Here is a 24,741-nt window from a genome sequence, read left to right as displayed (position 1 = left end):
GAGAGATTAAGATTTCCCAACCTGGTATCTTCAAGGTGTTTTGGCCTTCAACTCCCATCAGCCCTAGCCAGCATGGCTAATGGTTAGAAATGCTAGCAGTTGTAGTCTAAGCTATCTAGAGGGCATCAGGTTGTGGAAGGGTGCTATAGGGGGTATCCCTCCCCAAATGAAGAGGAGATGGCTGACATTAGCTGTGGGAATGGGGTTATGTGTTTGAGGTGGCCCAGGGGCTATTAAGGACTTGGAGCCCACCACTGATCTTTTCTGCCAAATGCAAACTTGGAAATAGGCACATTGGATCACTCCTTCCATTCAGAGGTAATTGCTCCGAAGGCTTTATGTGATTATTGAATGATGTGACTGATACTGATTTTCTCAATCTCATATCCTCAAACAGTGCTGTTTCTCTTGTTGAAGTTTGCAAGGGAATGACTGTTTTGGGGGTGATGATATTTCCTGTAACATAAAAAAGGTCTCTGAATAAACATTCAAGGAAAATTCATATTCTAAGAGTGTCATGATAAATGACTTAAAATAGGCCCATGGCAATAAGTGAACATACATCATCCACATCATTTCAGTTAAGTTCATTCTAAGGTTTAAAAAATCATATGATATATTAATAACTTATCTAATGTAGCTTCTTTTCTTCTTTCTTGGAATTAGATAATTCGAGAATTTTGTTTTGCTCTTCATTATCCCTAAATGTGGAACCCATTTTTAATTGGGGTTGAACGTTTGTATACCCTCGTTCAAGTTGAAAGTTTGAGAAGCTACTCAGGTGATTTAAAACAAGCACATCCTGTTTTCTCATGGTAAATGTTGGGGGAATATGAAAAGATAGGCCCAGCAGGAGATGCATGGAATACTAAGAAGTGTAGAAATGGTTCCGTCCTCCTTTTCTTTTGCCTATCCAGGGCTAAGAATGGAGAATATCTACCTTCTGTATGCCCCAAGTAAGTTGAGCTAAGGATGAGGGCAGACAGTTTCACCCTTAGCCCACATCACTGGCAGAAGAATGACTACTTTTCCATCTAAAGAATCATTCCAATGTAATATAGTTGTTCACCTGATGGATAAGTTAATAATCTGTTGCTATTGTGGCCACTCTGACTGAACTCTTGGTTGTCACATGGGCTTTCTGTAAGTACTGATGAGAGGGACATAGATAAGGAAACATATTCTCGTAACTCCAGCTCCCATCATCCCTGACCATTGGCCAGGCTGGCTGGGGTTGATGGGAGTTGGAGTCTAACATCTGGGGGGCAAAGATTCCCCAGCCCTCCTCTAACATGTAGCAGAAAGATATGGGGGAGTGAGCCACTTTTATGGAGCCTAGTAGCTTGTTTCTCCCAAATCTTTTACAATATACAACTTTTTTTATAAGTCTTTACTGCTAGGGCAAATGTTGTTATTTATTTATTTTATATCTTACCCTTCCTCACAAAGAGTGCAGGGTGGCAAACAACCTATAGAAAACACAGTACACCATATTAAAATCATGACTTTAAAATCACAAATATATAATAAAATACAATAAAACCATCAACACAATCAATCAATAAAAAAACAAATAGAGCACTTGCCTATACTCCAAAAGCCTGCACAAATAAATAAGGCTTTTTTGTTGTTGTTCAGTCGTTAAGTCGTGTCCGACTCTTCGTGACCCCATGGACCATAGCACGCCAGGCCTTCCTGTCCTCCACTCTCTCCCGGAGTGTGCTCAAGTTCATAAATAAAGCATTTACTAGCTCCTAAATAACACTTGCATGTAGGGCAGCCAAATCTCTACTGGAAGAGAATTCCACAGCTGGGATGCCAGCACCGAAAAGGCCCTGCCATGTGTGGCAACCCTATGGGACACATTCCTCAAGGGCACCACAAACAAATCTTGTATATGTATAAGATTTCTCAGTCTAACAGGTTTCGTAGGCACTGCAAAAACTAGCAACACGAGTTTGCCTGAATACCATACATACATTGGCTGTTCTCCAAAGGCCTAAGCATGCATGGGTGCTTTTCAGCCTCCTCAGTTCAGCAGCAGCCCCTCTGAAGAGCCACACCCAAAGTCAGAGGTGAAGACCCTCTGGAGCAGTATCGCATTAGGCAAGAGGGGCTATCTGTGGGCAGAAACATTTTGCACACGTGCACAACTCTCTCTGGATCCCGGCCGTTGTCCAGGCAACAATGGCTATATCATACCAACTTGTATACAACTTGAGACATGAATGTTTCCAGTGTGGAAGGCAAAAGGGGACCTACAGCACATTAGTATGCTTCTTCCTTCTAGTCATTTCTGTTTATTATTGTGGCCATGGAACTGAGCCACATTTGTATAGCTTCAATAAGAAATAGGGGGTCAGCGCCATTGAATCAATGAAGTGTAGAACATGACACTGCAAAAGTCGCTGGTTCACTGAGCAGTAACAGACATAGATGGCTTCTACAGCAGAGTGAATAAGTCCACAGACTTTGACCACGGTGTGTTCTCTTAATGTGGGGAAATGGCCACATTTCCAAATGGAAAAATTTATGCTGGGAAATCTAGGGTCAAAAGGGCCCTTGTTCTGGACAGATCAATGTCAACAGAGCATTCCAGTGTTTAGTGATCCTAATCCTGGCCCACTGCTAAACATGCAATAATATAATACAGTTTGGAAAAGCAAAATCAAACATATCCTTGAGGTATAATATCAGTTAATAAAACTTGCTGGGTTTCTGGATTCAAAGAAAAAATAATAATGTTTTTGTTAGTTAAGCATCTTGAAAAATCCAAGTATGCCAATTTATTGAAAACTGCTATAGGTATGGTGGCTTCAGAGGTGAAATATCCCAGGTGTTCAAACCTTACCACAGTCTAATTATTACCTTGTAGCAGACATAAAACATTGAAGACAAATGTGTTGTTCATTTAGGGAAAAAAACATCCAAAAGTAATACTAGGCTAATGCCTCTTATTAGGACCAACTATAATGTCACACAGTAGTGAGAACACTTTCAACTTCCTGAGATCTCTGCTTCAGTGGGAGATTCAGGAGAGACAAAAGGAAGTACTTCTTTGCACAGCACAAAGCAGACATTACTTTAAAGACCTAGCTAGCAGCTACATCTTTTTTCTTTTTTACTCTAGAGTAAATGCAGGGCCCCAATTGTGGCTGAAGGCAAAAAATGTAGGGCCAAAGGGCCCCAAATCCACAAGACAGCATTTTTAGCTTAAAGCACACTGCCAGTAACTAAGGCTTAGGAGAGGCATTTCAGCCTTTTACAACAGGGCAAAAAACCTCATGGAAAAGCCAGGAAACCAACAAACGGTCAGGGGAAGGGGCCATGGGAAGGGGGCATGGCCATCTAGAGGCCCCAGAGGCTGTATTGGGACCCCAGGCAAGCCTGATTTAGGCCTAAGTTTCGATACCTCTGCACCAGCATTTACTCTTACCTGCCAGTTCTTCCAGTCTGGGCCATGCCCATGATATTATTTGGGCTGATTTCTCACCCTACTGCCTTTGAATCCCGTCTGCTACCTTATCTCATGTTTACAATCTTTCCTCTCCTTGTGGTTAAACAAATCTAAGCTGCTAGAACTTTTGATGTCTGTGAGTGATGCAGAAACATAAACCGTATTAAGCAATACCTTTTACTGAACCAGCTTATTGCTTAAAAGTTTGTGTGCGAGCATTTGAACTCCACATTCTGTGGTAGGCAGAGGCGAATGGAGCAAAAATAGAGAGTTGCAAGAGTGGTTCACAGACCTGCATGGCTGTAGCACGAAATGGTGACTTGAAAGTGTGACTGAACCATTACTGAGCAAACATCAGTAAGACGGCTTTAAATTGCAGTCAGGGCCAAATATTTATTTTTTTACCAACCCCAGCAGTCAGAGGCAAGTCTCGCAACTGTACATTCTGGATGTTGGCTGGTATGCCCTTTTCTGACTATTTTATTCTGTCTGTCTATATTGCTGGGATATTTAACATTACTGTTTTTGAGTGGCAGGCCCACCTTCTTTAAATATGGTCCAAAAAGTGTGAACGTCTTTCTTTTTCAGCTTCTATAAGTCAGAACAAACTCCATGTGGTGCCAACTGAGATGCAGCTTCTAGCAAATGCTGATGAGTAAGTTAACACTAAAGTTTCTATTGAAGGGTTGGAAGAGGAGGACAATGATTTCCAAAAATGGTTCCTGCTCAGTATCAGGTGTATGCAACAAAAGGTAGCCACCTGGGAGCAAGCCCGATTGAACATCTTCCTCCTTTTGATACTTAGCGAGCAATCCTATGGTTGCTAGTCAGTGGCTAGACAGCCATAGGATAAGTCGGTTTCTGGGAACTGGCATCAGAGCCCGCTCTCCGAGGTCGGTTCCTGGTGAACTGACCTTTCCCCCTCCCACGCTGCCTCACAGGCAGCTTGGAATGGCCCCACGCTCGGAAGAGGAGTTCTGAGTGGTGAAAACGGGGCGTTCCGGGGGTCGTTCCAGGGTGGGGAAGGCAGAAATGCAGGTACAAGACATCCTATGTGTCGTCCAGCAGCCGCTTCCCCTGCTCTGCCTTCCCACAGCTAGATAGCTGAAATCGGCAGTCTAGCTGCAAAGGCAGGGTGGCTGAAGCGCAGAGGGGACAATCCCCTCCATGCTTCTCCTGCCCTGCATTGGATAGGTCCTCTGAGTTTGGAGGCGGCCGCCTATCCCCATAGGATTGCACCCTTATTGTATTCTGCCCTTCCTCCAAGTTGTCCAGAGCACTATATCACCGTCCTGAGATCTTAATGATATAGGGCAGGATAGAAATGTTTTAAATAAATAAAACAAATAATAAATAAATACATTAGTAACCTTGTAATAGTTCTATGCATACATGAAGTTGCCTTATACTGAGTTATGTCATGGGTCTGTCTACTTCCGTATTGGTCGCATTCGGATGTAGCACTAAGTTATAGTTTAGTGCTACGTGAATGGGCCTTGGGCTTGTGCACTCTCCCCTCCCCTCTTCTATAGCATGGCTGTGTGTGGGAGATTGGAAGCATTTGCTTCCATTTTCAGATTTCTGTGATTTGTCATGATGTCTGGACCAGGACAAATTATGCTTTGTTTTAACTAAGTTTTGCCCCAACAAGCCAAGATCAAACTTTGTTTTATGATCCTGGCTGGTTCAGATAAGCTGTAGTTAAAGCTAACTGCAGTTCCCAGTTGAATGTAACAGAAAACTGTGGTTAGTTGAAAATGGACAAAAAAGCTTCTGAACTCCTTGCAACTGTGCCATTGCAGGAGAGGGGAGCAGGCTCATGAATGTAACACTAAACTATTGTTTAGCATTATGTCCAAATGAGGCCACTGGCAGTGACTTTCCTAAGGGTTAGGGAGAGGCTTTTCCCTGCCTTGCTACTTTTAACTGTAAGTACTGGGGATTTATTTATTTAATGTAGATACTGTCCAGCTGACAAATGCTCTTGGGGAGGTTTACAATTTTAAAACCCCAAAGCAACAATAACATCCAAAACAATAATACAGCCAATGAAAATATCAAAATTTTAAGATATTAAAAACATTAAAAAAAATTAAAGAGCCAGGAGTAAAGCTGATAATAAAACAACAAATTAAAGATTAAATGCCTACTGAAAGAGGAAGGCCTGAGCCCGGTATCTCAATGTATATAATGAAGACACCAGGCAGATCTCCCTGCGAAGGGTAGTCCACGGATGAGGGCCACTACAGAGAAGGCTCTTTCCTTGGTAGCCACCCATCACACCATTGTGGCTAGCAGCACCCAGAGCCTCTGAATATGATCTTAATAGTTGGGCAGAAACATATTGGAGAAGGCGCTCCTTCATATAGACTGGGCCTCTGCAAATGAAGCATGTGCTCTACTACCAATGTTATGCCCTGTCCCCAAGACCATCTTCCGGCTTTTTCCTCTAGGGTGCCCAGGAGTCTAGTACCTTTAATAGTTGCATCAAAGAGTAAATTTAGGGAGATACATCTTGTCACAGAGGGGAGAGAAAACCTGTGCCTTCTGAAACCTCCTCTTCTACACAGCTATCAAAGTACAGGAACTTTGTCTCTTCCCCCCTGCCCCCCTTTTATACTTAGACACTCTCTCTCTGTCTCTTTCTCTAAAAGAAAAACACAACCCTAAGCAAAAAAATGAGAAAATGGTGGTTGTGCCACTGCAGCAATCCACTGTTAAGACAGGGCATGAATCCTCTGAGGGTCCTCCTTATTCACTAGTTGAAGACCAGTGGATCCCTTTGCCGGAATATTTGGCAAAAACGTCAGCTATTGAAACGAGAACAAACAAACGAACCAGTTCCAAGTAATATAGGAATAATAGACTTCAGGCATTGCCTTTTTGGAATGTTTTAAAGGAAAGACTTAACTGAGGAGAAGGAAGTCATAATAGAAGTTTCCTTGGATGTAAGGAAGGAGGAGGAATACAAGACGAACGTGTGGAAAGGTTTCCTCATCTCAATCCCTTATGCTGCCAGTATTGGTGGCACAGCGACACTGACTGGAACTGCACCAAATCTCATTCTTTCGGGACAGCTAAAGAGGTACTGGGGAAGCAGATTGGTGGGGAGCTGAACACACCCTGGCATTGGCAATAGAAAATGCTCTGACCTTGGCCTGGTTCGCATGACACAAGGGTGGTTAATAAGCTATGGTGGCTTGTTAACCACCCCTGCATGCACTGGTTGGGTTCTGGGCAGATTTCCCTAATTGCTGGGCACAGCTTGTCAGTACATGCTAACCCAACAAGGATGGGGGGCTGGGGTGGTTTACAAATCACCTAGCAACCCTACAACAGAGTGCGGGTGTACCAGGAAAGGCATAAGTGAAGAGCTGCACATGGCTCTGAACTAGTAAAAAAGTGGCTCCCAGGCCGTGTGAAAGAAGAAACCCATGCTGGCCCCCATGCTGCCTGGGGATTATGGGAGTTGTAATCGAACACATCTGGAGGGCACCAACATTCCGCGAGGCTATCTTATATTGAAAGCATCTTAGAAACCACATCCAGAATGTTTGTGTGATATGACTACCCTTAGCTGCATATTTCAAGTTCTTTCTTCAGTTTATCCAAGGGGGTTCCCCACCCTACATTCATTGGGTTTTCTTCTTCTCCAAGCTTTTTTCCAGGGTGCGACGTTGTGAATTTTGGCTCTTGGTTTGTGTTTGCATTTCCCTTGATGCTGCTCTTCCTTTTTCTTGGATGGCTCTGGATCTCCTTCCTTTATGGATGCATTAGCTTAAGGTATGTCTGATTCATTTGATATTGATTTGACTTTGGTTCCAACTGGGGTCAAAGTAACCAGTTTAACTGGGCTCTCACGGAAAAGCTGATATTAGAGATATTTTTCTTCAGATGGCTTTGGGATAGACCTAACTTTTCATATTAGGGGCAACATGTATTTTCTTGTCATGCACAAAAAGCTGATACAGAAAAAAAGGGGGAACACCCAAAACAATTTCTTTTAAAGAAAAGGAAAATTAAACCGAGAGCTTAAAATTAAACTAGATCAGTGGTTCCCCAAGTGGTTCTACACTGGTGTAGATGAGACCATAGAATATGCATGGTAGTTCTTGGTGCATATCTTATGCAAATCAAGGGAGTAAACTGTGGGGAAGGGCTGTAGCTCAGTAGTAGAGCATAAGAAGAACATAAGAAGAGCCAAGCTGGATCACACCAAGGGTCCATCTAGTCCAGCATTCTGTTCACACAGTGGCCAACCAGCTGTCTACCAGGAACCCACAAGCAGAACATGAGCTCAACAGCACTCTCCTGCCCATCTTCCTGAATAATTAATGTACATAGGCAAAGGACTAGTAGCCACTGATGGCCTTATCCTCCATGAATGTGTCTAACCCTCTTTTAAAGCCATCCAAATTGGTGGCCATTCGTATGTCTTGTGGTAGCGAATTCCATAGTTTGACTATGTGCTGTGTGAAGACGTATGTCCTTTTATTTGTCCCGAATCTCCCACCAGTCAGCTTCATGGGATGACCCCAGGTTCTAGTATTATGAGAGGGGGAAAAAATGTTTCTCTATCCACATTTTCCACACCATACATAATTCTGTACACCTCTGTCATGTCTCCCCTTACTCACCTTTTTTCCAAGCAAAACAATCCCAGCTGTTGTAACCTTTCCTCACAGGGGAGTTGCTCCAGCCCTTGATCATTTTAGTTGCCCTTTTCTGCCATTGGGAGGATTGTCCTTTTTAGGTGTGGTGACCAGAACTGTACACAGTATTCCAAGTGTGCTTGCACCATAGATTTGAATAATGGTTTGCATGCAGAAGGTCCCAGGTTTAATCCCCGGCATGTGGCAGACATGTCTGAAACCCTGTCTGAAACCCTGGAGAGCCACTGCCAGTCAGCATAAAGCAACCTTCCCCAGTCTGGCAGCTCCAAATACATTGAGCTACAACTCCTATAACCCCAGCCAGGATGGCTGGTCATGCTGGCTGGGGATGATGAGACTTGTAGTCCAACACATCTAAAGGGTGCCAGGTTGGGGAACCAATGGTGCCAGGCAGACCAATGGGCTGACTCAGTCTAAGGCAGCTTCCTGTGTTCCCATGTTCCATTAGTGCCTGAAAGACCACATCGAAAGTTGTTGGCTGCATGGACCTACTGTGTCTGCAGTCGAGAAACTCTAACCTAGACAGGTATATTCATGAAAATTAATGGGAAACCACATCATGCAGAGTTAATAATCAATAATATATGTAAACTGTAGACATACAATGCCCACAGTAAATACAGTGTACTGGTGAAAAACCTTGTATTTTAATTCTCATGTAGAAGGTTATTTAATTGGTATCGGGGAGAAGTTCATTCATAGTTCATACACTTTGAAATGCAGAATTTTGTGGTGAATATGATGTACTTTTTCATTAATTTTCATTGATACAGCTTTCTAGGTGGTCGATCATTTTTTTTTTTTTTAATTTGGGAGAGTCTCTCTATCAGCCTTCTCCAAACTGTTGCCCTCCAGATGTTTTGGACTACAACTCCCATTGCCCCTGACCATCTGTCATGTGTGCTGGGGCTGATGGGAGTTGAAGTCCACAACAGCTGGAGGGCTCCAGCTTGCAGAAGGCTGCTCTACATATTTCACCTTTATGATTTCGCTTTTACACTCATTGGATCTAGCTATATGTCTTTTTTGCTTGGCCAAAAATTCCAATTTTATTATGATTATTTATTTATTTTTTATTTATTTATTTACAACATTTGTGTACTGCTCCACATCTAAACAGACTCCGGAGTGGTGAAGAACGAGAGATAAAATGAACAAAAGATAAAAAGAATGAAATATGGTATTAAAATTATTATTTAAAAAACAGAGCGCCAATAAAACCAAGGCTGGTCAACCAAGGAAGGCTTCCTGGAAAAGAGCTGTTTTCAGGAGTCACTGAAAACAATGCAGTGTTGGCATCTGCCTGACCTCCAGAGGCAGGGAGTTCCATAGGAAGGGAGCCACCACTCTGAAGGCTCTTCTCTGGGCGGACTCCAGTCGGGCCATAGGTCGGTGTGGAACCACCAGGAGCATGCCCTCTGATGACCTCAGTGATTGGGCAGGTTGGTAAGGGAGAATGAGCTCTCTCAGGTGTCCTGGTCCCAAGTTGTTTAGGGCTTTGTGCACTAGTACCAAAACCTAAATCCTGGCCTGGTAGTGAATAGGTAGCCAGTGCAGTTCCCTCAGCAAAGGAGTTGCATGCTGAAAAGGAGCTGCTCCCAGTAACAGCTGAGCTGGTGTGTTCTGTAGTAACTCCAGCTTCCGGAGCAGCCTTAAGGGCAGCCCCACATAGTGTGCATTGCAGTAATCCAGACTTGTCCCACTGTGGCCAAGCTATCCTTGTCCAGGAAAGACATTGGCCCTGTGCAGACATAATGCTAAGCCGTGATGGTTAAGCTTTTTGAGCTAACTATGATGGCTTAGCGTGTTGTCTGTGGGGCATTTTTCCTAACCATGGTGGCTACATAACCACAGTGTAACCACGCTCACTAACCACACACTACAGTAGGCTTAGCAGCCCCAATAATGGCATAGCGTGTTGTCTGTCAGGACTCCATGCTTAACCAAGCACCACCATAGAGCTCCGTAGAAAGAGTGGCCAAAAATGACCCTACCACTCCTGCCAGTGCATGAGATTTCCCTGGTCAAAATCTGGCTAGCAACACATGATGCAGCAGCCAAGAGCCAGCCTCCTTGCTCTCCATGTCTGCCTGCAGTACAAAATTGGAGAAGAGCACAGGGAACAAAGATGTTTTCGATGCCACACTGCTGCTATTAGCACAGCATCGTTGGGCGCTCCGTGCTCCCAGGTTCAAACACCTGTGGCCGCTGCGGAAAGTAAAAACAGCCCCAGACACCGCGACCCAGTGGGAAGTGCAACACTGGCCACAAGGTGCCCGCCCGCAGCACCCACAAGATGGCTGGTTGCTCCGCATTTTGCAGATTTTGTGGGACAGGGGGTGGTCAGGAAGTGGTTAGGCTAACCACACTGTGGGCCATAGTTCTGTGCATGTGTGGCAGGAGCACATGGTGTGGTTAGTGGTAACCACCACGCACTGTGGTTAGCCTAACCACCCTTCCCCAGGTTACGTCTGAACAGGGCCATTATGTTCAGAAACAAAGGAGTTTTTAAAGAAAAATAATCCAAACAGTTAACAGTATAAAGACACACCTTTAAAATTATCTAAGTGATATGGAAATTGCAACACATGAACAATGGCAGAGCTGATAATAATTTTAGCTTTATTTTAATTTATAAATTAAAAAAACAGTTGTCAGAGCAAATTCTAGAAGAGTACATAATAAAGAACAGAGGGAAGACATTCTCTTAATACTGCAACAATCAGAAATAAGGAAAAAGCTTTGTCCTTTCCTCCTTTTTAAAGCTGAATTTTAGATCTTATGATAGTTTTTATTTATTCTTGTGCTGGCCGTTGTTTTGTACTGTATTGTATTTTTTAGCTTTTTGTAATGTGCTTGGAGAATGTTATTGGGTGGCTTATAAATATAATAAAGATATTTATTAGTACCAACTTGATTAGAACTCTAATAATATGTACCGGATTTCCATCTCTCTTCAAATAAGTTAATTTTTGTGGTCAAATTTTAGTGCATGCATATTTAACTTGTTATCTTACTCAGAGTAGCTAGGTTTCTCTATTTCATCAACCATTTTGTCAGTAATTCTCCTTTCCCATTTTTCCAGTATTTGGCATAAACCAATCTGATAGTAAATGTATGTACTTTAGCAATGAGAAGGGAGGGATTCTAGCAGTCATGACCAATGGACCTTGAGATCTGCCCCCTTCCCTTGTGCTTTAATGGCAGACTCATTGGCCTGGTTCATAGGTAACACTAATGTAGGATTTAGTATTATGTGCATGATCTCTGCAACCCTGCATAAAGTGTTGGGCTTGCACACTTGCTCCTGCCCTCTCCTCCCATGTGACCAGGAACAGTAATTAACTCTGATTCAGTGTCACTTTCCCAGATTCCTGGCTTGTCATTACATATGAACAAGGAATCATGGTTCAATGCAAACTCTAGTTAATTGCCAAACAAGCCAACAACAAACCCTGAATTGTTTTTCTGGCTTGTTTAACAAACTACAGTTTGTGTTAAGACAGAATTCCTGGTTCATACATAACGATAAGCCAGGAATAAGGAATCAGAGAAACTGAAACCGAATAATAGTTTATTCTCCCTTCCAGCCATGGCAAAGGTGACTGGAGCAGGGCGTGCATGAGCCAGAGGCTTTGCTTGGGCTTGTAGTGGCTCATGCACATACAGTTAAATCATGGCTTAGGGTTACATGTGAACCCATCAGAAGATCACTGCAGACGTGCCCTGATCCCTGAACTGGTGATCTTGCTGCCCCAGAAATTTCTTACTCAGTCACAATGGGTTTTCAGGTGATGTATGTTGCCATAGTACGTTGGCATAACTTTGTTGAAGTTCACAGAGTTTGGGTAATTTGCTGTAATGAAGATACGGTTCAAAGAATAGGATTTTTTAAAAGTGTTCTCTTGATAATTCTAATTCTTATTGAATTCCTTAGCCATTTGGACCTGCATGTGTTCCACTCACAAAAATTCATGAATGCAAGTAGGCATTTGTGCATGCTAATTTCATGGTAAGGGACTTGTGTTCTAATATTTTTCAGGGACAGTTTTTTACGCAGCACTGGTTTTGCAGGTTTAGGTATAAAGTCTGTGTTTTGAAATTTGGCCCAGAACATGTTACATTTGACAAGGATTAAACCAGTGATTTCATTACACAATTTGTCAATCAGTAACTGAGCAGTAACATGGTTTTATCGTAAATCTTTTACTAATCTGGGTACTTACATCCTCTCCAGCCTCTCTGGACTCCTTCACAGAGTGTTTCAATCAGAGGCATTGCTGGTGAGTTGGAAATAGTTTAAAGCCAGTATTTTGTAGTTATTAGACACAGACATTCTAACAGTCATTTCTATTTACTGCACACATTAAGAACATAAGAGCCATACTGTATCAAACCAAAGGTCCATCTAGTCCAACATTCTGTTCACACAGTGGCCAGCCAACAGCCTGTGGGAAACCCACAAGTATGACATGAGTGCAATAGCACCCTCCCACTCATGTTCCCTAGCAACTGATGTATATAGGCATACTGCCTCTGATACTGGAGGTAGCATATAGCCATCAGTACTAGTAGCCATTGATAGCCTTATCCTCTGTGAATTTGTCTAACTGCCTTTAAAGCCATCCAAGTGACCATCACCACATCTTATGGAAGTGAATTCCATAGTTTAACTGTGTGCTGTGTGAAGAAGTTCTTCCTTTTATCTGGCCTGAATCTCCCACCAATCAGCGTTATGGGATGACCCCAGGTTCTAGTATTATGAGAGAGGGAGAAAAATGTCTCCCTATCCACTTATCCAGTCTTGTCCAGATGAGGAAAACAAAAGGGAGCACAAGCTTGCACAAAGGAGATGCAAGCAGACAATAAGAAATGAAAAAATGAATTTTGAGAGGCATATCCCTAACAACAAAGAAACAGAAAAGCAGCTAGGGAGGCAGTTGGACTGTTAGATGACAGTGGAGTTAAAGTAGTACTAAAGGAGGATAAGAAGATTGCAGAGAAAGTGAATGAATTCATTTTTTTCTGTCTTCACAGCAGAAAATGTAGGACAGATACCTGTGCCTGAACTGATGTTTTCAGGAAGGGAGTCTGAGGAACTGAGGCAAATAGTGGTAACAAAAAGATGAAGTTCTCAATCGTATTGACAAATTGAAAGTCAACAAATCACCGGGCCCAGATGATATCCATCCTAGAGTTCTTTAAGAACTCAAATGTGAAATTGCTGATCTTCTAACAAAATTATGTAACATGTTCCTAAGAAAAGCCTCTGTAACAGAGGACTGGAGTATGGCCAACGTAACACCAATTTTTTAAAAGGGATCCAGGAAATTACAAGCCAGTTAGCTTAACGTCTGTTCTGGGTAAATTGGTTGAAAGCATTATTAAAGATAATATTAGTATACAGAAAGCCCTGCTGAAAAAGAATCCTCATGGCTCCCACAAAGATAAGTCCTGTCTTACTAACCTTTTAGAGTTCTTTGAGAGTGTCAATGAACATGTGGACAGGGTGATCTGGTAGACATTGTTTACTTGGACTTCTAAAAAGCTTTTGACAAAGGCCCTCACCAAAGACTCCTGAGCAAACTTAGCAGTCATGGAATAAGAGGAGAGGTCTTCTTGTGGATCACTAACTGGTTAAAGAACAGAAAGCAGAGGGTAGGAATAAATGGTAAATTCTCCCAATGGAGGGGTGTAAACAGTGGGATCCAACAGGGATTTATATTGGGACCAGTGCTTTTCAACTTTTTCATAAATGATCTGGACTTAGGAGTGAACAGTAAAGTGCCAAATTTGTCGATGACACCAAATTATGTAGGGTGGTTAAAATAAAAAGGGATTGTGAAGTGCTCCAAAAGGATCTCTCCAGACTGGAGGAATGGGCATCAGAATGGCAAAGGCAGTTCAATGTAAGCAAGTCTAAAGTCTAAAGCAAAAAATCCCAACTTCAAATATAACCTGATGGGATCTGAACAAGCAATGACTGACAGGGCTAGCCTCAGGGGTGGGTGAGCTGGACAGTCACCTGACCCAGGCCACCGAACTGAGGAGGTCGCCAAGGTGAGCTGAGGGGGATGCCAAAGTGAGCTCAGTGGTTGTGTTTCTTTAATGTACTGTCTGCAGTGATCTAGGGTGGCAAAAAGCAAGTTTCTGTAACTTTTTTTTTCAAGATTCTACAGGTTGTTTGAGGACTAACTACAAAAATGATCTTCCTTCAATTCTCTGTGAAGTATGTTTCTTTTCAATTTCCACTTTGATGTGACTTGCCATATACAAGACATACAACTTGGTAACACTGCAAAGCTGCGAGGCTGCCCAGAGGGGTGTGTGTGTGTGTGTGGAGGCAACTGTGACATTCTGCCCCAGGTCCCCACAAAGCAAAGCCCCTCCCCCCCGTCTCAGTTCCAGTGTGTACCATTGGTCCCTGCCCTGACCCTGCCAGATTACTCACCAATTCGTGGTATTTTGTTGAAACCTTTCATAAAAAGAGGAAATCGTATATTGGAATGTAAGATGACACTGAATCTCAAGATGTAATTGTGACATAAGGGGACCTCTGCTGGGCCATGTTGAAGTAAAATATTTTACATAGTTGTGTCTGAAACAGAGGAGATGCTAATTTGAGGCTTAAGCTGGCTGTAAAATTATCTTCAGGAGGCTGGAAAGGAGGGCAGAGCCTGCATTTTATAAGGGAGTCTAAACCCATTGCAGTAAGGTAAAAACTTGCTTTATGCCTGAGCAGCAATAGAGATAAGATTGGTCAGGCAGGCCAAGTGGCCCTGGTTGCAAAATTTGCTGCAAGGAGAGAAGGAACAAGGAAGGCTTTCAGGGGGGATTCTGTGGCAGAGCAGGAGGCCTGTTCTGGTCACAGGAAGGACTTCAGGCCTGCTGAGGAAAGAGTTCAAGGAGGGAGGGAGGGGGTGAATGAACATCACCTAAGATTTCCAGACAAGGTGCCCCTGGAGAGTAATTTTCTGTGGCCACTACCACAGGGAAAGGCATAGGAGTGGTGTGAGGCACTGCACCTAAAAACAAATATTGTAGAGTTGGAAAAAGTGCAGACTAAAATGCAACTAAAATGATCAAGGGGCTGGAGCAACTCCCCTATGAATAAGCTGACCATACGTACTGTTTTAAACGGGACAGTACCATTTTTTTATATTTCCCGACTGTCCCGTCGTTTTAATATAAATGTCAATTTTGTCCCGTTTTTAATTTTTTATAAAAAAACCAATGTGTTTATCATAAGGTTGTATGCTAATCAATGCGTGCAGTAAAACGACTAGTGTGATCAAAGAGGAAGTTCTATTTACTTTATCCAGTCAGGGCCAGGCTTCTTGAGCTAGCGACGATCAGATGCCGCCCCCTTGCTTGTTCAGTGGCGGGGAATTCAAGAGGCGGTCACTAAGCCCCATTCAGTGTGTGGGAGCCAGGAGGGTGAGTCTTACTGTTATTTCTACCAGCATTCCGCCCATAGAGATTCTTTCTGCCCTACATTCAGTTTGATTTGGACTTTTCAGACTCATATTTCGGTTCAACAGGCTGTTAGCTATTTTTTCATTACAGCAGAATATTACATAACCCCATTCCGTTTTTGTCATCCCAATATCCCGTTTTTGGCTCAAGGAAATATGGTCAGCCTACGTATGAAGGAAGGTTACAACAGCTGGGATTGTTTCGCTTAGAAAGAAAGCGAGTAAAGGGAGAGGTGTACAAAATTATGAGGTGTACGAAATTATGCATGGTGTGGAGAAAATGGATAGGGAGACATTTTTCTCCCTCTCTCATAATACTAGAATCTGGAGTCATCTTATGAAGCTGATTAGTGGGAGATTCAGGACAGATAAAAGGAATAACTTCTTCACACAGGACATAGTTAAACTATGGAATTCACTTCCACGAGATGTGGTGATGGTAACCAATTTAGATGGCTTTAAAGGCAGTTAGACAAATTCATAGACGATAAGGCTATCACTGGCTACTGGTCCTGATGGCTATGTGCTACCTCCAGTATCAGAGGCAGTGAGCCTATGTATACCAGTTGCTGGGGAATATGGGTGGGAGAGTGCTGTTGCACTCATGTCCAGCTTGTGGGTTCCCATGGGCAGCTGGTTGGCCTACTGTGTGAGCAGAATGCTGGACTAGATGAACCCTTGGTCTGATCCAGCATGGCTCTTCTTATGTTCTTAAGCAGGGTAGGTCAAATCTCACATGATCCCAGTGCTGTCTACTTATGTAGCTTAGCCTTACTAGTAAAGAGAAACACATATTTCAGCCCCTCAAGATTCCTCATATTTTGTTTTATCACCAGTGAGCACTTTGCATAATTAGACTAACCAGCAAATGTGTGAGTAATGCCTGGGCGATGGAACCGTCTTGTCCCCCGCATTGACATCTTCTGGAATCAGGAGTCTGACAGTGTCTATCTCTAGAGAGGATGCATAGAGGCGATGAATTAGTGCAGGAGGCAGGATGAATCATTCCTGTGAATGCTGGCTTTGGTAGTTAAAAAGAAGCTTCTTCTGTGACTGCGGGGGATTGAGGATCTTTTCTTTAAATGACAAGAGACAAGAGTCAATCTATTTTGACGGTATGGGAGAGAGGGAACAAACCAGCTGTACTGGTAACTGGAAGCAAAATTCGTGCAGCTTTCTGAGTCTCTAACAGTGCAATCCTAGGTATGTCTACTCAGAAGTAAGTCCTATTGAGTTTAGTGGGACCTACTCCTGAGTAATTGTGTATGGGATTGCAGCCTAAGACCCACACTTGCATATTTGTACATATTTGTGCATATTTGTACACACTTCAAATAACAGTTGTTCCACCCTCGCCCCCCATGAAGGTCCTCAGCATGTAGATGCTGTTCACACCATAAACATATACCATTTTAGGTCTTCCCCTGCACTCCCGTTTGTGTATCAAAATCTGTTGAAGGTCCTCTCCGTTGTAGGGATGTATGAAAGTGATTTACCTTTCTGTGGATTATGTTGATGGTGGGGGGGAGGCGTTCTGTCCCTCCCCCTGGAATCCTGGCCGGGGGGGAGGCGCTCCGTTCCTCCCCCCTGGAATCCTGGCCGGCCGGCTGTGCTCCGCAGCGATTCTGCGGAGCCGCCAGCCGGCTAAGCCAGCAGCCAGACATCCGGCCGCTGGCTAGCAGGGACGCAAATGGCGGCAGCCATAGCCGCCGCCGTTTGCGTCCCTGCAGTCAGCCGTGATAGGCTACATAAATGTTTATGTAGCCTATCATGGCTGATTTAAAAAACAACAACAACAACAACAACGCGCATATGCAAATGGTGGCGGCCATGGCTGCCGCCATTTGCGTTCTTTATTTTGGCACATCTTAGTCTACGTAAACATTTACGTAGACTAAGACGGCGAAAATAAGGGGAACACAAATAGCGTAGCGTCTACGCTATTTGCGTTCCCCTTATTTTCGCCGTCTTAGTCTACGTAAATGTTTACGTAGACTAAGACGTGCCAAAATAAGGAACGCAAATGGCGGTGGCCATGGCTGCTGCCATTTGCGTACGCGCGTTTGTTTGTTTTTTTAAGTCAGCCGTGATAGGCTACGTAAACATTTATGTAGCCTGTCACGGTGTTTTTTTAAAATCTAGCCATGATAGGCTACGTAAATCTTTACATAGCCTATCACTTTTTTTTTTTTTTAAACTGGAAATGGTGGTAGCGGCAGCCAGTCGGAAGACCGGCCGCCACAGCCGCCGCCGCCGAACCGCCGCTGGAGCTGCCGCCGCCGCCAGGAAGATCCGCCCAAGGTAAGTCCCGTCCTGGGGGGGGGGGGGAGCCGTTCCGCCATCAATTTCGGGGGGCCGAATGCGCTGGCATTCGGCCTCCCCGAGATCCGTGGTGGAACTTTCGTACATCCCTACTCCGTTGTTGATGTACAGACAGCGGTGGCTACAGGGCCGGTGGCAGATCCACATGGGACCTAGGCAGAGTGCCCCAGGCCACCCTCCCCACTGCCAAAGCAGAGCCACCTGCACACCTAAGCCCACTGCCAAGGCCGCCTGCCTAAGCCCCTTGCCCGACACCTGTCTGCTTCCCAAGCTCCCTGCCTACCCCCACCCCCAAAGCCCCCCACCCAAGCCACCTGGCTGCTCAAGCCACCTACCTGCCACCCAAAGCCCCTGTTCACACCCCACCATCAAAGCCACCTGCCCAACCCACTGCTCACTGCCAACCCCCCCACTCACCCCTCCATCCCTGAAGCCGAAGCCACCTGCCTCCATCCCCTTGCCAGCCAGCTCACCCTCCCTCCTTCCTGCCAGCCAGCCCTCTCTGCTGCCGCTGCTGCTGCCACCGCCACCATTCAGTCCTCCTTTCCTTTTATTTTTTTAACTTGGTGGTGGCAGCAGCTCCTCCAGCTCCTCCTGCTATTGCTCCTCCTCTCCTAGCCCCAGCTGGCCCTGGATGGAAAAGGAAGTGCCGCAGCAGTGGGCTGGGGAAGCTTGCAGGGCCCGTGACGCTCCATTCCAAAATAAAATTTAAAAAATACTTTGTGTTAGAGTAGCAGCAATCTGAACCAATCAGACACTGCCTTTGAAGGGGGGGGGGCGGTGAATGAGGGCACAGGAGTGGGGAAAAGACCACCCCCTCACCCCTCCTAGGGCAGGGGCCAGGCTGGGCTCTTCTGCCCTTTTGAACCTCTGGGCCCCCAGCAACTGCTCACTCATGCCGTCCCCGATGCTGGGTGCCTAGATCTTGGGCCTTCTCAGTGATGACACCCTCTCTTTGGAATTATCTATCTAGGGTTGTGCATCTTATGAACTTTAGAGGAGCAGGAAAAAGCTTTTCAAAGAGCTTTTAGATTACTGAAATAGTGTTAACATACTTTTAAGTTTTAATTGTTTGCTTTTAACTGGTCTCTGTACTATGATACTATGTTTTATGTTGTTTTAATTTTTTTTAATGGGTAAGCGGCTGTCTTTTAGTGCACAGCATATAAATCTAAAAATAAACAGAGATGGCTTACAAGAAAGAATTCTGGGAGCTGTACTTTGGTGAGGTGCTGAGAATTCTGTTAGAACTCTCTAACTAGTGCCACATGTCTGTAGTGTGAATATACCCATGGCATGACAACTGTGAAATCAATATCACATCTTTTTTGTAATCCACTTTACAATGGTGTGGGACCTCTTTTTTCCTCTTGGGTTCTACACATGTGGTATGATGGTCTCCCCAGTGCTGGCTCCAGCTTTTTGGAGGCCTTAGCCAAACATTCTGAATGGCCCCCTCTTACCTTTCATCACCTGCTGCTGCTGCTCCTCCCTTTCCTCAACACGGGTATTACCATCTTGCTTCCCAGGCAGAGAGCCAGTGAGCAAGCAGGCAATGGCATCTACTGCTCCTCACCACCACCACCACTGTTGTTTTGACTAGAGCGAGAGGCAGGTGAACAAGCAGACTGCAGTGAAGAGGAGGGGCTTTTGTCAGTGGGCTCCCTGTTGGAGCGTGGGCCCTTGGCAAGTCCCTGACTATGCCAACCCTTGATGCTGGCCCTGGTCTGCCCAGTTGCCTCTCAGCATAGTGGGGAGTACCATGAAGAGAAGATGAAGTCATGAGCTGAACAGCTGAATTGGTCCCATATCAATGAAACAAGAGTTCTTCATCAGAAGTACTTTGAGACTTAAGTGTGCCCCTTCAGTGACTCTTCAGTCAACCCGGGCCTATGTGCACCTTCCCCCACTTCTCTTCCTGCCGACGTAGCAAATACAGGGAACTGTGGGATGTGTTGGGTTTGCTGTGGTTTCCGCATGCCTTGTCATACATTCTTTCCCTGTGATCCTGCACTTTCGTTGTGGATTTTGCAGTATAAAATTGGGAGTGGGAGATGCTTTCTCTGCCCTTACTGAGGTGTGGCTCTTAATAGGTATTTTCTTTAATGCCAAATATTCTGTAGGGGTGGCGGTGGGGGAACCATAGTTCTTTAAAGAAGGGACATTTCCACCAGTCTTGGCAAAAGATTTTTTGAAAGGAAACTGGGTGTGTAAAAGATTTGCACAGCAGTTGCATTTGTTTTAAAAGTCATGCTTTTCATTTTTTAAAGTTCTCATTTCTAATGACATCTTTACATTTATGCATTATATATTCATTTATTTATTTTCTATCCTGTTCTTTTGCTCCATAGTGATCAAATTCTACAACCTTGGTACACACACTAAAAAGCCCCCATCCTGCATCATAGATATATGTCCTGCTCCCCTGACATGGCTCCTGTAGTTCAAAACCAACTAAAACCACATTAAAACAATAAAACTAAAACCTTTAACCCCACAAAAACAGGAAGCAAAACTACAGCCATCAAGAACAGCAAGGAAATACATTCAAAGGCCCTCCTATAAATACGGGGCAGTATCCAACGGAGCCTTTGTACAGGCGGCCCAAGCCCAGTAAGCCCGGTGTGTGTGGCCTTCCCTGTGCGCGTGGCTGCTACCGCTGGTGGCCTCAGTATAGCGCTTCCAGGAGGAAGTGCCACAACAAGCAGAAATGCTCATTTCTGGAAGGGGCGCAACCTTCCCCTTCCAGACACGAGTGTTTGCGCTTGTTGCGACCCTTCCCCCTGGAAGCACTATATAACGGCGGCCACCAGCAGGGTCAGTCGTATGCACACCAGGGCCATTGGGCTTGGGCCACCTGGGCAAGGGCTCTGTTGGATACCACTCACTGATCTTAACCCGCTGATAAGATACCATTTATAATCGAAACTTTTCTATAAGGCAATTATGAACAAGCCAACGCTGTTTGGTGGGGAGGCATGTGTGCTTGAGAATGTGTAAACTAAGCTTTTTTTTTTCTTCCCTTGTTGTCAGGGGCTGGAGAAAGAAGAAATCAGAAATACGAGCTGATGCAGAAGCAAGAGCCAGGGCAGTAATAACGGAGGACTATCAGAAACTGGGACCAGTCAAGTAAGTCACAATGAGGAGAATACAAGGATCACATAAGATAGTGAAAATATCAGGAAAGGAAGAGGCAGGTGCATACGTGAGGCCACTTTAAGCTTGTTTTCCCTCAGCTGGGTTCTGAGACTGTGAGTAAGGCTGTGTAGGAAATGCCCTTGAGCAGGGGCTGAGAGTTTGCAAGGGAGAATCAGTGTGTGGGCGAAGGGCTCAGCAAGGGCTGGCCCAAGACATTTCTTTGTTTGAGGTGGTGGAACAGCAAATGGTACCTCATCCCCACAAAGTCAAGGGGCATAGCCGTTGTGTCCAAGGCCAGTCAACTTTGGCACCTGAGGCAGAAAAATCTGACAAATGCTACTCCCCTTTCTGGGCACTGAAAATAAAATACTAAAAATCTAATAATTCACATTTTTTTGTTTCTGATGACACCCAATATTAATGGTTTGAAGCAGCCGCTTCGGTCTGCCCCATGGTAGGGCCAGTCTTGGGTCACCCTTCCCCCCGCAGCTCTCTCTCACAAATCACACGGCACACATGTGTATGGTACTTTGGGGGCGGGGGAGAGGTTAGTTTGCTGTGCTCCGTTTCATCAAATGATCCCAGGTTTTTTGTATTTTATCTAGCTTTATTTAGCTTTTGTGAACCGCACAGAGAGCTTCAGCTATTGGGTGGTATAGAAATGGAATGGAATGGAATGGAATGAATGAAGGAATGAATGAATAAATAAAAAATCTAAGAGAGGTGGGGAATGGGGTTTTTTTTGCCCCCAAGGGCAAATGGGCCACATGTCAGCTGTGGGTGCGGCAGCAGGCAGCAGTGGGTGTAGCCAGGGCCAGTATGCTCTTCACCTCCCACTCTTACACACACACACACACACACACACACACACACACACAGTCTCTCTTTTCTCACCCCCACCCCCTGCACACTCACATATATACATAGACACTGGGCCAGTTTGCACGTCACACTAAGCCACCCTGAAAATAAGCTACCGTAGGTCGGTTGTTTGCCTGCTAACCCAAGTTACTCCTGACAGACTATCAGGCACTCTGTGGCTTGCAATGGCTTGTTTCCCTCTTAGTGCTTTTGCCTGCTCCCGGCATGTATGCCATGGGCCTTTGCAGCACTACCTCAGCAACCTACTCTACGAATGAGTGCAAATGCGCTCATTAGCGGAGTAGCATTTATTTTGTAGATTTTTTTTTCACCTTTGGGGAGGTTTGCACATATGTGAGATTTTCTTTCACTTTCACAGGGATTCACGCATATTTAGCACTATTTTTTCACCTTTGGGGAGATTTGCACAAATTAAACTAAAAAAAAACTTTCAGGGAGATTAACGCAAATTCACTGAAGCTTGGTATCTACTACTGCACATAAGCAAATTTGCACAAATCTCCCTGAAAGTTTTTTCTTTTCTTTTTTTAATAACTGGATGGACCGATGGTGTGACTCAGTATAAGGCAGCTTCCTGTGTTCCTAACAGCTCAGCGATGGGCTTATGAGAGGGAATTCAGGGGCTTGGGCACCTACAACAGGCCACAGCCAAGGCCTTGAGGAGTGCCTGCAAACTGAGGATAGCCCACCTGTGCTTTACGATATGATGAACCTCTGTCATATCCATTCCTATGTACTTTTTTGTTGTTGTTGAGATGCTTCAGTTCCCATGTATGGTTGCCCTAGCTCAAGAAAGTTTAGCAAAAGCTATACCTCTGAAGTGAATTTCAAATTGCAGAGTCAACTTGAAGTTTGGCGGTTGACGATGTGTTGCTTAATTAACCCTGCTGAATTATTTAAGCATGGAACAAACTAATCCTCTAATTAGCCAGTCCACTGAGTTTTAGAAATTTGAACCACAGTGCGCTTGTGAACGATCTTGCAGACAAATAAATGATGAGCTGAAAGCTTCATGAATAATCATTTATGTAATGATCACAAGAGCTGGAAAAGTTCTGCACAGGAAATTAAAGGGGTTTGCTTTCATAAATTATTCAGTGTAAATCATTCCTTTCACTTTCCTAGTAGGATGAAATTAGAGCTGCTGATTTCTTTGAAATGCACTTTCAACAGCTGGCAGTTTTGCCTTTATATCTGAGAATACATGCACACACAAAGAGGAGCTGGTGAAGACATCGTGCCATCTGAGGCTCCTTTTTAAGCAGCTGCAGTTAAATTCATTGGATTCATTGGATCGGACAGTAAATGTGGTTATGGCTGACCAGTGTTTCTCTTAAACTAGGGGTGGGCAACCCTTTTTCTGTCGAGGGCCGCATTCCCTCATGGGTAATCTGTAGTGAGCCACTTGTCAGCAGTGGGTGGGGCCAAAATGAAAGGGGTAAAGGCTTTGGTGACATCTAGGTTAGAGTACTGTAATGCGCCTGATGTGGCTATGCCCTTCACAGCTCTTTAGAAACTTTCATTAGTTCAAAATACTCTCGCCTGTTTTTTTTTATTGAGACAAACCGACAGAAACATGATACCTATTCTGCAGCTACTGCATTGACTGCCAGTATGTTTTTGGCATCAATTCAATGCCAGTGGTTTGGACCTATAACGCCCCAAAGAGTCTGGGTCTGGAGTACAGGAAGTGTGCTTTCCCATATGAGCCCTGCCCTGTGCTTTGAATTTGCTGAGCAGGCCCTGCTCATAGTTCCGTCTTTTACTGTGCAAACATATGCGTGTTTACTCAGAAGGAAGTCTTGCCATGTTGAATGGAACTTACTCCTTGGCACTATCATTGACTACTTTTTGAAAAGTAACAAAACCTAAGCTGTTCCATCTCACCTTTGAGGACATCGCCTGATCCAATTGATGCTGGCTGATTTTAATTGTTCATTTTGTTTCCTTATGTTTTGATATTGTAAACTGCTTTGTACATTTAATCTGTAAAGGCAATATATAAATACAGCAAAATAAATAAATCACGGAAAACTGAACAGATCTGAAAAACTGCTTATAAAGATTTCAGTACTGGTGGATGGTTATGAAAGAAATTAGTCTCCTGCTGGCCCATTCAAGTCATTATATACCTGCAACCTGCAAAGTGTCATTGTAAGAATCAAAGGCCCTTTTTTCATTGTAAGAGCACAGAAAGTCCATTAAACAGCCCGTGCCAATTTGATTATCAACTCCAGATTTCTTTCAAATGGTTGATGTATCTCTCCTTCCTTAAAGTGTGTGTGTGTGTGTAGCGTATGTGTGAGTGAGAGAGAGGGCAGCAGGGGTGGGGTGGGGAGATGGTTCCTAGTCTTTGGTAGACACATAACAGTGGGAAGAACAAAGTTTAATTTAACAAATCCCCTTCTTACATGCTCAGTTACAAGGTAGCTTTCTCAGCCTGTGTTCTCAATATCCAGATACTGAGAATTTAAATAATTGTTTTATGGTTTTTAAAATTGATTTTTAGAGCATGCGTCACTCATGTTCAATATAAGCTGATTTCACATCTTTGAAAAACATGTATACTGAATGGGTGGAAGGGGAGATAGGGTTCTTGAAAAAAACCCGATCCCCGGCTACCAAATATGCTGTACATCCAGTCAGAAACCCTGTAAAATGCATGGTCTCTGATTGCATGGTAAAAACATAGCCTCTGGTGAGTACTGCAATATGCACATTCCCTGTCCATGTGATTGGGAACCTTGTATACACCACCTGTACATGTAGGGCCTCAGTTCAAATGATCTAGCAT

At 44.2% G+C, this 24,741-nt stretch overlaps 1 protein-coding gene across 2 annotated transcripts in view; it reads left to right on the top strand.

Moving 5' to 3' along the window:
• Positions 1 to 24,741, top strand: part of SLC13A3 (solute carrier family 13 member 3) — a 66,629-nt gene that overhangs the window by 23,254 nt on the left and 18,634 nt on the right. For both annotated transcript variants that reach the window (XM_084854022.1, XM_084854023.1), the window contains exons 4-7: positions 4,046 to 4,112; positions 6,357 to 6,542; positions 7,115 to 7,240; positions 20,961 to 21,056. In XM_084854022.1, the coding sequence (XP_084710148.1) occupies positions 4,046 to 4,112; positions 6,357 to 6,542; positions 7,115 to 7,240; positions 20,961 to 21,056 (475 nt within the window). The remainder of the gene's footprint in view (positions 1 to 4,045; positions 4,113 to 6,356; positions 6,543 to 7,114; positions 7,241 to 20,960; positions 21,057 to 24,741) is intronic.

This window comes from Heloderma suspectum, chromosome 4, assembly GCF_057233095.1.
Source record: "Heloderma suspectum isolate Gila_16-S chromosome 4, 16-S_ref, whole genome shotgun sequence".
NCBI classification, from domain to species: domain Eukaryota; kingdom Metazoa; phylum Chordata; class Lepidosauria; order Squamata; family Helodermatidae; genus Heloderma; species Heloderma suspectum.
The sequence above is the reverse complement of the archived record's forward strand: the minus strand, read 5'-3'. Positions and strand labels throughout refer to the sequence as shown.